Raw genomic sequence first — 12,503 nt, forward strand, 5'->3', positions numbered from 1 at the left:
TCCCATTCTGACATTCAGTTTGGAGTTCAGGAGATTGTCTTGACCAGGACCACACCCCTAAATGCATTGAAGCAACTGCCATTTGATTGGTTGATTAGATAATTGCATTAATGAGAAATTGAACAGGTGTTCCTAATAATCCTTTAGGTGAGTGTATATGTGTGTGTGTGTGTGTATAAATATGTGTCAATATGTGAGTATGTATGTATGTGTGTGTATATAGTATATGTATGTGTGTATATATATGTGTGTGTGTATAATATATATATATATATATATATATATATATATATATATATATATACATATATTTGTATATTGCAAAAATGGCCAAAGAAATTATAGAAATAATTTTTTTAATGTTTTAGTTACTTGTATTTCCTCATATTGTATTGTCAAATATATTCATATATATATATATATATATATATATATATATATATATATATATATATATATATATATATATATATATATATATATAAACAATTATGACAATTACATTTACTTAAAATGTATACTAAGACTATAAATCTATACAAATATATTTTCGAAAAGTTTTAGTTCCTTATATTTCCTCATATATTTTTTCCCCTATATATATATATGCATTCTGTGAAGAAATTAATAATGCTGAAAATAAAACACAATGCCATATAAATAGGACAGTGGTGTAGAATGATGTGCGGGTCAGAGGTCAACACCCAGGGTGGTTTGCTGGAGTAGGACTCGATGTCGAGGGTTCGATGTCTGAAACCTCTGGTGTGTTTGAGGTCGGATCTCCTGCTTCAGTCCTCGCAGTGTTTCGAAGAGGAATGGAGATGTGTATCTAGTGTTTCCTTATTTTCGTGCAGGAAAGCACAGGCTTGTTGACTTCCTCTCCCTCCCTTCCTTCCTTCTCTGCGAAGGTACTCATCTGAAAAATGAGAACAAAGTGATTGTTCCTGTTCTCTTTCTTAAGTCACTTCAAATGCTGTTTGAGAGGCTGGAGGCTCATTGTGAGGAGCGCAGAGCAGGAGACAGGTAAGAGACGCGACACACACACACACACACACACACACTCAGGCCAGCCGATGCACTTTACAGGTGGACTTATCAATCAATATCTGTAAAAGCTGAAATGTTCATCCGCTCAGATGCTGAAAACATCACTTGCAGAGGGAGTTTAATGACTTGCACTCAAAAAAATGGACCTACAACATTTTTAGATAATATAATTATTTTATATTTCCTGAAAAACAGAATTTCTTCATTTTGAGTGTATATGCAATACATGCTTTTTGGCATGCAAATATGATCTAACATGCAAAATGCACTTTAAATGCATTAAACATTTAAAATGCATGTTAAATAATCATGTTTTGTGTGAAAAATCAAACTATAAAATGCTTTTAGGGCACGTAGTGTTCTGTAAATATGATTATGCATGTGATTCCCTGGATATTTTCTATACCGGCTGTCAGTGTTTGTGTCCGTCATCATTAATCTGAGCAAAGCAGAACAAGTGTTTAGTTACGGCTTATTTTCAATGCTTTATTTCCACACTGATGACCGATAGACGTCTGAGAGAGTTTGACTGTATTAAACACATCGAGTGTATCGAATGAGAGCACAGGATAATAGATTATGATAAAAAAGAGAAGTTCCCGTCCTAATGCAGTGAAAGTGAAACACAGAGGAACAACAGAGAGGAAGAGATGGATCTATTTGTTTCACACTGTCCAACAAACACCAACAGGGTTAAACAACACAAACGAACAAATCTGGTGTTTGCTGAACCAGAACAACTGGATTTATAGTTGTAGTTTACAAGCAAGCCAGTGAAGTTCAGTTCACATATTCATATTTGTCTAGTTTCAGTACAAATACATTCTTAAATCAAGATATATTTACTGGAGAAGCAAAATGACTGGAGATATTAGTTCTCCCTCCATTGTCAGATATCAGTTCTTGTTTTAAGCACAAACTCACTTCATTTTGATGCATTTTTCAGACTTAATATCTTCAGTCATTTTGCTTCTTCTCCAGTAAATGTGTCTTGATTTAAGAATGTTTGGATATTTGTGCTGGAAAACGAGACAGAAACACTGAGGAAGAACATCATGGGTTCGATTCCCTGATCAAACACACGCCTTGAATGCAATGCAAAATGCATGAATCTCAATGCACTAAATCATTGTGTTGTGTTTCCACAGGCGTGTGATGGACAGTTTTCACGCTCAACATCCGAAGACTGTGTAGAAAACCTTCATCATGGACTCAAAGGCGAGCGAAAGCAAGCGCTCGGAGGATTTTCCCTGCAGAAGCGTTGATCTTTCTCTTCTCCCGTATCCCGTTCCTCGTCCCGTCGTTCCTCAACCTCACAGATTCATCCCTGAGATGATCGACCTCAACCGGCTCCGGCTTCATCGCGTCGTTCACGTGAAACAAGAGCTTCCGATGTGGCCTCCATCTCCACTTCTCATCCGATCTCCCAATCCATACTTTCCTCCTTTCCATCCAAGCCTCGTGCCGTTCCCGTTCCTCCTTCCTAACTCAACGAATCCCTTCTACCCGAGGTTACGCCACAGGAATCCGGACGCCACCGTGGAGAAGCTAAACGTCAACGTGGACGAGAGCTATTATGTAAACGTCGGGGATCAGAAGCGCTGGAAGTGTCGGATGTGCGAGAAATCCTACACCTCGAAGTACAACCTGATCACACACATCCTCGGACACAGCGGGATCAAACCTCACGGATGCGATCTCTGCGGGAAGCTCTTCAAGCAGCTGAGCCACCTTCACACACACATGCTCACACACCAGGGCGCACGCCCACACAAGTGCCAAGTGTGTCAGAAAGCCTTCACACAGACCAGTCACTTGAAGAGACACATGATGCAGCACAGCGAGGTCAAGCCCTTCAGCTGTGGAGTGTGTGGACGAGGCTTCGCGTATCCCAGCGAGCTGCGCACACACACACTCAAGCACGAGAGAGGGCAGGAGAACGTGTGTGTGGAGTGCGGGCTCGACTTCCCCACGCTCGCGCAGCTCAAGCGACACCTCACGACACACCGAGGGCCCGTGACGTACGACTGCGGAGAGTGTGGGAAGAGTTTCCAGTATCCCAGTCAGCTCCAGAATCACATGATGAAGCACAAGGACATCAGGCCCTTCATCTGCGGAGAGTGTGGGATGGAGTTCGTGCAGTCGCATCATCTCAAGCAACACACACTCACACACAAGGTGAGGAGTCACACACACACACACGGTGAGGAGTCTAACACACACTTTTCTTAGTGTGTGCTTTTCTTACTTAGTATTTTTGTCTTGTTTCCAGTCCAAATATCTAAAAAATCTTCAATCAAGATGCATTTACTTCACTAGTAAAATGCCATAAGATATTATGTCTTGTTTTCCGGGGGAATTAATCAAAATTAAGTGAGTTTTTGCTTAAAACAAGCAAAATGATCTGCCAGTGGGGTGAGAAAAATAATCTTGTTTCTGTTTAAATTAACATTATTTTTCTGACCCCATTGACAGATAATTTTGCTTTTTTTAAGCATCAACTCACTTCATTTTGATTAATTCCCCCCGAAAACAGGATATAATATCTTATGGCATTTTTCTCATCTAGTAAATGCATCTTGATTTAAGAATGTTTAGATATTTGGACTGGAAACAAGACTAATACTAAGTAAGAAAAGCATTTTTGCAGTGTAGGATCCAGTTCTGAGAGTGCCTGTCCCTCATAATGCACATCACTCTTTTATACTCTAGCTAATCATCAATTTGACCGTTCGCAAAGACCCGCCCCCTTTAGTTACTGTTGCTATGTCCGACAAGCCACGCTCTCACACACACACCATGTTCTCACACACTTAAACACACATCGCGGAGCAGAGAGGACACTGACAACACACTGACACACAGGACAGACCAGGGTACTTTTGATATGAAACAAAGTCTCAACTTTCAAATTTGGTCTTTTTTTTTTTTTAAAGAAATGTAAACTATAAATAGCGTTTTGTGGCTCTTTAATGTGTCTGACAGATCGCTCAGTTAAAGCCGCTCGTGAACCGATCATCTCTTCCTTCTAGTTCATTTATAGCATCAAATAAACATGAATGAACATCAGAAGGAATGTTGTTTTAAAGACGTCAGTACACTCCGTTTATCAAGATCAAATCCTCCGACGTTAATCTACTAACTCTCCTGACCGCTCTGGCGCACAACAATGGCGGATGGCGGATTATGATTGGTCAGATCGCCTGTCAATCAAACTCCCTGCGAAGGGTCAAATAGGATGGGAGAACCAATCAGAACTCCCATGCTATTGGACCAATAGGATCAGGAGACTCAGGGTTGTCACACACACTCACACACAAGGTGAGGAATCAGACTTTAGTTTAGGGTCTGATTCTCACTATCAACTAGTTACTTATTAACATGCATATCACTGATATTGACTGTTTATTAGGACTTATAAAGCACTTAGTACATATTAATGCCTTATTCTGCATGATCATATTCTACATCTCTCAATCCTAAACTTAACTTCCTTAATAACTATTAATAACCAGTAATTATAGGTTTATTGAGGCATAGTTAATATTAAGAATTGGACCCTAAAGTGTGACCGAAAAATCTATATTGTAATTATTTGGGAGTGAAAATAGTTTTGAAAGCATTTTTAGATTATCTGCAAAAAAATGATGTTCTTCCTCAGTGTTTCTGTCTTGTTTTCCAGCACAAATATCCAAACATTCTCAAATCTCAAAATGACCTCAAAAATCTGCCAGTGGAGTCAAATAATCTTAATATTATTTTTCTGACTCCATTGTCAGATATTTGTTCTTGTTTTAAACACAAACTCACTTCATTTTGATGCATTGTTCAGTCTTAATATCTTCATTAATTTCACTTCTTCTCCAGTAAATGCATCTTGATTTACTGAACGGTTGGGTTTGGTTGATCCTCATGTGTGTGTGTGTGTGTGTGTGTGTGTGTTGCAGGGAGTGAAGGAGCACAAGTGTCGTATCTGTGGCCGTGAGTTTACGCTGTTGGCCAACATGAAGCGTCATGTTCTGATCCACACCAACATCCGGGCGTATCAGTGTCACTTGTGTTACAAGAGCTTCGTCCAGAAACAGACGCTCAAGGCCCACATGATCGTCCACTCCGACATCAAGCCCTACAAGTGCAAGGTGTGTCCCTGCTTTCACTTTCACAATCACAACTAAAACCAAAGCTGATGTTACAGTCCAAAAGATGCTTTCAGCAAACACAAATATACTCAAGGTTTCTACACTGCAAAACATGCTTTTCTTACTTTTAGTATTTTTGTCTTGTTTCCCGTCCAAATATCTTAACATTCTTAAATCAAGATGCATTTACTAGATGAGTAAAATGACATCAAAAATTCTATCTTGTTTTCTGATTTAATTAAATGAAGTGAGTTTTTGCTTATCTGCCAATGGGGTAAGAAAAAAAACTTAATACAAATGGAAAACTTAATTCAATCTTAATTCAACTAATTCTTAATTCAAGAAAAAAACCCGTAATTCAAATGGAAAACAATATTTTTTTTCTTACCCCATTGGCAAATAATTTTGCTTGATTTAAGCAAAAACTCACTTCATTTTATTTCATTTTATCAGAAAGCAAGATAGAATTTATTATGTCATTTTACTCATCTAGTAAATGCTTCTTGATTTAAGAATGTTTATATATTTGGACTGGAAACAAGACAAAAATACTACCGGTAAGTAAGAAAAGCATTTTTTGCAGTTTATTAAGTTATGAAAACTTTGGTGTTCACTGAACGTCCAGTTTTTAAATGTTTCTCGGTGATGAGAATGTACTGGAAACATTGTATCATTCTTCAAACATTATGTGAACGTTACTTTTAAATATTCTCTGAAACAAGTAGCAACATTGAATAAACACTAGAAGAAAGTCCAAATTAATAGTTTTAGACGCTCCATGAATGACACAAATGAATAACATTTGGAGAACATTACCCTCTGGTGCTCTTCGGTCCTTTTTGATCCTGAAAACAATAGTCACACTTGCGCTCCTCGCGATCAAAGATGTGTAGTTTCCTCTAGTGGAAGCGTTTGGTACTGCAGTCAAACAACATCTCACTGACACTGAAAGCTCATTTTTTGAGATATCAACCTCAGATTTGTTTAGATTTATGGCTTTGATTTTCTCACAGTTTGAGTAAAACATGTTTTTGAAAATCTATATTTCATATAAAAATTAAAAATAGTATTTTTGCACATTTTTCATAACAATAAACGTAAAATTCTGTAACTTTTTTAAAGTTCACTTTTTAAAACTTTTGTCACTTCATCAATAATCTGCCAAGTGTCATCTTTGAGAAGAGATCAAACTTCAGTCTGTCGCTCTAAAGCGTTAAATATTTACGACAGTTTAAGTTGGAAATTAAATTTTCAGGTCTATGCTCAAAAAGTGAATAAAAGTGATTATAAATACAGCGTAAATTAAATTTAGTATTATAAAATCCCCTAAAAATACAAAACATTATCGAACTCAAATATAGTACATTACTTTCATTGAAATAAAAAAAATGTTCTTTCATTTTTGACCGACACGAGAAGATGGAAGACCGTTTGTATAACTTTGAGAGAAGGTTCTGCTGTTCTAATGGTTTAGATGTGAATGTGCATCAGTTCTTCGATGAGTCTTGGTTGTTGTGAAACGCATGTGACCTTGAACGTGCGTCCAAATGAAGACCAGATTGTATTTTGGCAGTTGAGTGTCTCCTCGTCTGTAGGAAGGATATTCGCTGCACAAACTGAGCGTGTAACAATGGCTCTCTCGTCCCCCGAGAACAAGCCCACAAATAGATTTCATCTCGCTTTCTCTTGTGCTCAGGAGCTCTTCCTGTTTTCTCACGGTCCGTTCGGACAGTTTACAGTCCCTCTATCCTCCTGAAGGAAAGGAAAGGACCACCCTAATAAAAAAAAAGAATAAAGAGGAAGGACAGAAACTGTCCAGAGAAACTCTCATGCTCTTTTGCCTTTCAAATATATGCAATGAGAGGCTGCGGCGTTCATAAGCAAAAGATCCACATTTAATGATCATCAATACAATACAGCAACTCTAGCACAACTCATTTTAGCAGAGCAACAATAAACAAAAAATCCGATCATATTATATGAGAAATGCCAGTTACTCAACATATTCGTGTTCTTCCTCAGTGTTTCTGGCTTGTTTTCCGACACAAATATCTAAACATTCTTAAATCAAGAGACATTTACTGGAGAAGAAGCAAAATTAAGATATTAAGACTGAAAAATGAAGTGAGTTTGTCCTTAAAACAAGAACAAATATCTGACAATGGAGTCAGGAATGCTTCAAAAATCAAGAAAATCTTGATTTAAGAATGTTTTGATATTTGTACCGGAAAACAAGACAAAAACACTGTAATGCGTAATGACAAAGTCACTTTCACATCGAGATTCTAATTGACCCTTCCAGGGAGTTTGATTGACAGGCGATCTGACCAATCATAATCCGCCATCCGCCATTGTTGTGCGCCAAAGCGGTCAGGAGAGTTAGTAGATTAACGTCGGAGGATTTGATCTTGATAAACGGAGTGTACTGACGTCTTTAAAACAACATTCCTTCTGATGTTCATTCATGTTTATTTGATGCTATAAATCAACTAGAAGGAAGAGATGATCGGTTCACGAGCGGCTTTAACTGAGCGATCTGTCAGACACATTAAAGAGCCACAAAACGCTATTTATTGTTTACATTTCTTTACAAAAATGACCAAATTTGAAAGTTGAGACTTTGTTTCATATCAAAAGTACCCTGGTCTGTCCTGTGTGTCAGTGTGTTGTCAGTGTCCTCTCTGCTCCACGATGTGTGTTTAAGTGTGTGAGAACATGGTGTGTGTGTGAGAGCGTGGCTTGTCGGACATAGCAACAGTAACTAAAGGGGGCGGGTCTTTGCGAACGGTCAAATGCGAATTGGAATGACTGGATTTCGCCCACAAAATTTCACAGAGCAACTAAAAATCAGCGTGAAACTGTGACCTGCATGTTAAGAAAAGAATCTCTCCAGTGCATTATTGTCCTGATCAGCGATGAAAGCAATGCCACATGTTCTGAATATCAGTCAGGAATGAAGAGCAGTTTAAAGCTTCACTAGTGCTTGATCAGGTCACAGATATCTATATCTGAATAGTTGCTCTCTTTACAGCTGTGTGGAAAGGAGTTTAACAGAATGCATAATCTGATGGGCCACATGCACTTGCATTCTGACAGCAAACCCTTCAAATGTCTTTACTGCGCCAGCAAGTTCACGCTGAAGGGAAACCTGACCCGCCACATGAAGGTCAAGCACGGGGTCATGGACCAGGGACTGGACGCTCGGGGTGAGTCTGCTTTTCTGTCAGAAAATAGAGACACATTCTCAAAGCAAGATACTTGAGAAGCAAAATGACTTACCCAGCGAACAGGGAACGTTCTGTCAAAGTTCGGCACAATCTGGACTGTGTTAAAAACGTTATTTGAATCGTTCATCGAACACTTTCTAAATTGTTTCAGAACATTCCGAGAACAAAGAAACATTATCATATACACTGCAAAAAAAGCTTTTCTTAATTAGTTTTTTTGTCTTGTTTCCAGTCCAAATATCAAAAAATACATAAATCAAGATGCATTTACTAAAGTAGTAAAATGCCATAAGATATTATGTCTTGTTTTCTGGGCAAATAAATCAAAATTAAGTGAGTTTTTGATTTAAACAAATTAAAATAATCTGCCAATGGGATTAGAAAAATAATCTCGTTTCTGTTTGAATTAACATTATTTTTCTGACCCCATTGGCAGATCATTTTGCTTGTTTTAAGCAAAAACTCACTTAATTGTGATTAATATCCCCAAAAAACAAGACATGATATCTTATGTCATTTTACTCATCTAGTAAATGCATCTTGATTTAAGATTTTTTTAGATATTTGGACTGGAAACAAGACAAAAATACCAAGTAAGAAAAGCATTTTTGCAGTGTAATGTCTGAATAATGATACAATGGAACGTTTTTTTAAATGTAACGACTTGTTTCAGAACATTCCGAGAACATTCAAAAGTAACATTCTCAGAGTGTTTGAAGAATGATACAGTATGGCATGTTCTTGCTTCTCCAGTAAATGTATCTTGGTTTAAGAATGTTTAGAAGCTTTTTGCTGAAGACATCATTTTCTACATATGTGTGTATGATAATGCTGCTGTTCTCCGTCAGTGTTCAGGCGTCGGGGTCGTCTGTGTCTCTCCGGGCCGCTCCGGATCCTGTCCCGGATCACTCAGGACGAGCCCTTTGATCTGTCCCGGAAGAACCAGAACCAGAACCAGAACCAGATGAGCCTGTCTCCGTCTGACGGCGGGAGCTCCAGTCGGGAAGAGGACGAGGACAGTGTGTACAGTCCTGATCTCTACGAGAAGAAGAAGACACAACACACACACTTCTACAGCCACAAAGAGGACGATTTCTGAGACAAACACTGCAAAAATGCTTTTCTTACTTAGTGTTTTTGTCTTGTTTCCAGTCCAAATATCCAAAAATTCTTAAATCAAGATGCATTTACTAGATGAGCAAAATGGCATAAGATATTATGTCCTGTTTTCTGGGGGAATTAATCAAAATGAAGTGAGTTTTTGCTTAAAACAAGCAAAATGATCTGCCAATGGGGTGAGAAAAATAATGTTAATTCAAACAGAAAGGCAGAAATTGGCAGATAATTTTGCTTGTTTTAAGCAAAAACTCACTTAATTTTGATTTATTTCCCCAGAAAACAGGACATAATATCTTATGGCATTTTACTAGTGAAGTAAATGCATCTTGATTTAAGAATTGTTTTATATTTGGACTGGAAACGAGACAAAAACACTGAGTAAGAACAGCAGTTTTGCAGTGAACACGCTGTGGTGATGATGATGTTTCAAATATTTTTTCATGTGAAAAATGTACAGAAATCTTTGCAAGTATCTTGATTTTCAGAAGAAGCGTAGCATGTTTAGTCTACTTGGTATCATAATGTACAATGAAATTAATATAATTGAGAGAAGAAAACTGATATATTTCTGATCATTAATGCTAATTGCCTTCAATGGAGGTGTAACTGCTTTAAAAATGTTCTGACTTTGATAACTTAATAATGACGGAGTTCTGACAGATTCATGATTGTTTTGACAGTTTTGTATTTTTGCAATGTGTAAATGCATGGATGATCATAAATGATTTCAATCGACCGCAGTGTGAATGCTGATCAATATTTATGTACAATAAATTTCTCAGACTCAATATCTTCCGTCGTTTTGCTTCTTCTCCAGTAAATGCATCTTGATTTAAGAATGTTTAGATATTTGTGCTGGCAGAAACACTGAGGAAAATCATAATTCTTTGCATAACTCTTACATATATTGTGTATTTATAACCAAACACGTATTCTACAGTAAACTTAAACGTAGTCTATTTTAACTCTACAACCCATTTTGAGCAGGTTTTCTTCCCTAAAAACTGCAACACACTTCCTCAAAAGAGAATAGGAAGTATTGGAGAATAACTCTGATCAAACGCGCTGTGGGAGTCCGAACCCTTTACACGAGATAACACACTTCTCATTGTTGAAGGCTATTGTTTCCCAGTTTGGTTAAAGAAGAAAAAAGAAAGAAAAAGACAGAAAAACCTAATCTGATTTTACAACAGAAATGTTGTTCCTCAATTCCAGAAGCTACACATGTGTGATCATATTCAGAAACCGAAATATGTTCTGAGAACGTTGTGATAATGTTCCCATTACGTTATGAAAACATGATTTCAGAAATGAAGGATGTATCAATAATGTTTTTGTTCTGAGAACATTATTAAAGACCAGATAACCCTGAGTGAACGCTCTATTAATGTTTCTGGAACTTTGTAGTTGTTGAACTTTGTTGAACTTGTTCATTGAAAGAATATTTTCATTAACTCTATTATCAGCAAACAACTACATAAACCTGATTAAGGTTTAAAAAGTCGGGTTTAGTGTGTGTGTGTGTGTGTGTGTATGTGTGTGTGTGTGTGTGTATGTGTGTGTGTGTGTGTGTGTGTGTGTGTGTGTGTGTGTGTGTGTGTGTGTGTGTGTGTGTGTGTGTGTGTGTGTGTGAGAGATGGGTAGGTTTAGGGGTCGGGTTAGTGTAACGGAATAGAATATACAGTTTATACAGTATAAAAACCATTACGCCTATAGAATGTCCTCTCAAGTATAACAAAATAAACCTGTGTGTGTGTGTGTGTGTGTGTGTGTGTGTGTGTGTGTGTGTGTGTGCGTGTGTGTGTGAGTGCGTGAGTGAGAGTATGTTTGCGAGTGTGTGTGTGTGTGTGTGTGTGTGTGTGTGTGTGTGTGTGTGAGTGAGTGAGTGAGTGAGTGAGAGAGAGTATGTTTGCGAGTGTGTGTGTGTGTGTGTGTGTGTGTGTGTGAGTGAATGAGTGAGTGAGTGAGTGAGTGAGAGTATGTGTGCGAGTGTGTGTGTGTGTGTGTGTGTGTTTGATGGGTAGGTTTAGGGGTCAGGTTAGTGTGTGTGTGTGTGTGTGTGTGTGTGTGTGTGTGTGTGTCAGGCCTTTTTTGAGCACCACACCTTCAGGGTGTTTGTCCTGATGAAGCTCTGGTTAAAGAGGAAGTGCTCAGATCCTCTTCCTGTCTTCCGATCACCTCAGCGTTTCGGTGTGAAGCCTGTAAAACACTCAGAATCAGGTTGTGTGAAACGTCTCTGCTGAAGTGAAAGTCCTGGATGAATCAGGACAAAGGGGCTTCTGTGAACGACACACACACACACTGCTGAGAAACTGCATCACTGTGACAGATAAAGCCACACACACACACACACACACACACACACTGGCCAGTTCCAGCTCTGTCGACACACTGAGATCTTTGCTGTAAAAGTGTGTGTTTCTTCAGTCGTCGGCTGTAAAGATGTTCTATATCCAGTTCATCCTCGACTCTGATACACAGATCTTTCCGGCGCTCAGTGAATGTAAACTGTGTGTTTCTCTGGGCTGTGTCGTGTGTGAGAGCCGGAGGATGTTTAGACCAGCGTCTGTGCAGAGCGTCACTGAAGGATCCCAGCATGATCTCAATCCTTCTAGTTTTCCTTTTCCTTTTTGTGCTTCGAATGGGAAAATAACTTTATTTCACTTTATCTGGTCTTTTGGTAATACTTTACAATAAGGTTTATTTTTGGATGCACCGATATTAACATTTTGGCCAATATCAATATTTTTTTATATTTGAAAGCCGATAACCGATATATTGGCCAATAAATATAAATCCTAATTTTTATATCATTTCTGAGAGTCTGAGTACAAAAATCTTAATCTCACCATTAAAAGCCATAAGCCAAACACACAATTATAATATTCTCATTATAATCTTATGTAGCCGATATGACACATGTTGCACTTCACTGTATTTTCCTTTTTTGAAGTGATTCCAATCATATTTC

At 38.0% G+C, this 12,503-nt stretch overlaps 1 protein-coding gene across 2 annotated transcripts; it reads left to right on the plus strand.

Annotated features, from left to right (window-relative positions):
- Positions 1-906: 906 nt before the first annotated feature.
- Positions 907-10,320, plus strand: znf366 (zinc finger protein 366). Of its 2 annotated transcripts, none has more exons than XM_084087900.1 (5): positions 907-1,023; positions 2,196-3,225; positions 4,995-5,186; positions 8,218-8,392; positions 9,262-10,320. In XM_084087900.1, exons 2-5 carry the CDS (start codon positions 2,254-2,256, stop codon positions 9,510-9,512), a joined length of 1,590 nt encoding a protein of 529 aa, XP_083944026.1. In that variant the 5' UTR covers positions 907-1,023; positions 2,196-2,253; the 3' UTR covers positions 9,513-10,320. The 2 variants fall into 2 exon arrangements, with proteins under 2 accessions (XP_083944026.1, XP_083944027.1); XM_084087901.1 differs by having other exon boundaries at positions 8,283-8,392.
- Positions 10,321-12,503: the final 2,183 nt, after the last annotated feature.

Source organism: Abramis brama (genome assembly GCF_963993115.1).
Source record: "Abramis brama genome assembly, chromosome: 16".
Taxonomy (NCBI): Eukaryota; Metazoa; Chordata; class Actinopteri; order Cypriniformes; family Leuciscidae; genus Abramis; species Abramis brama.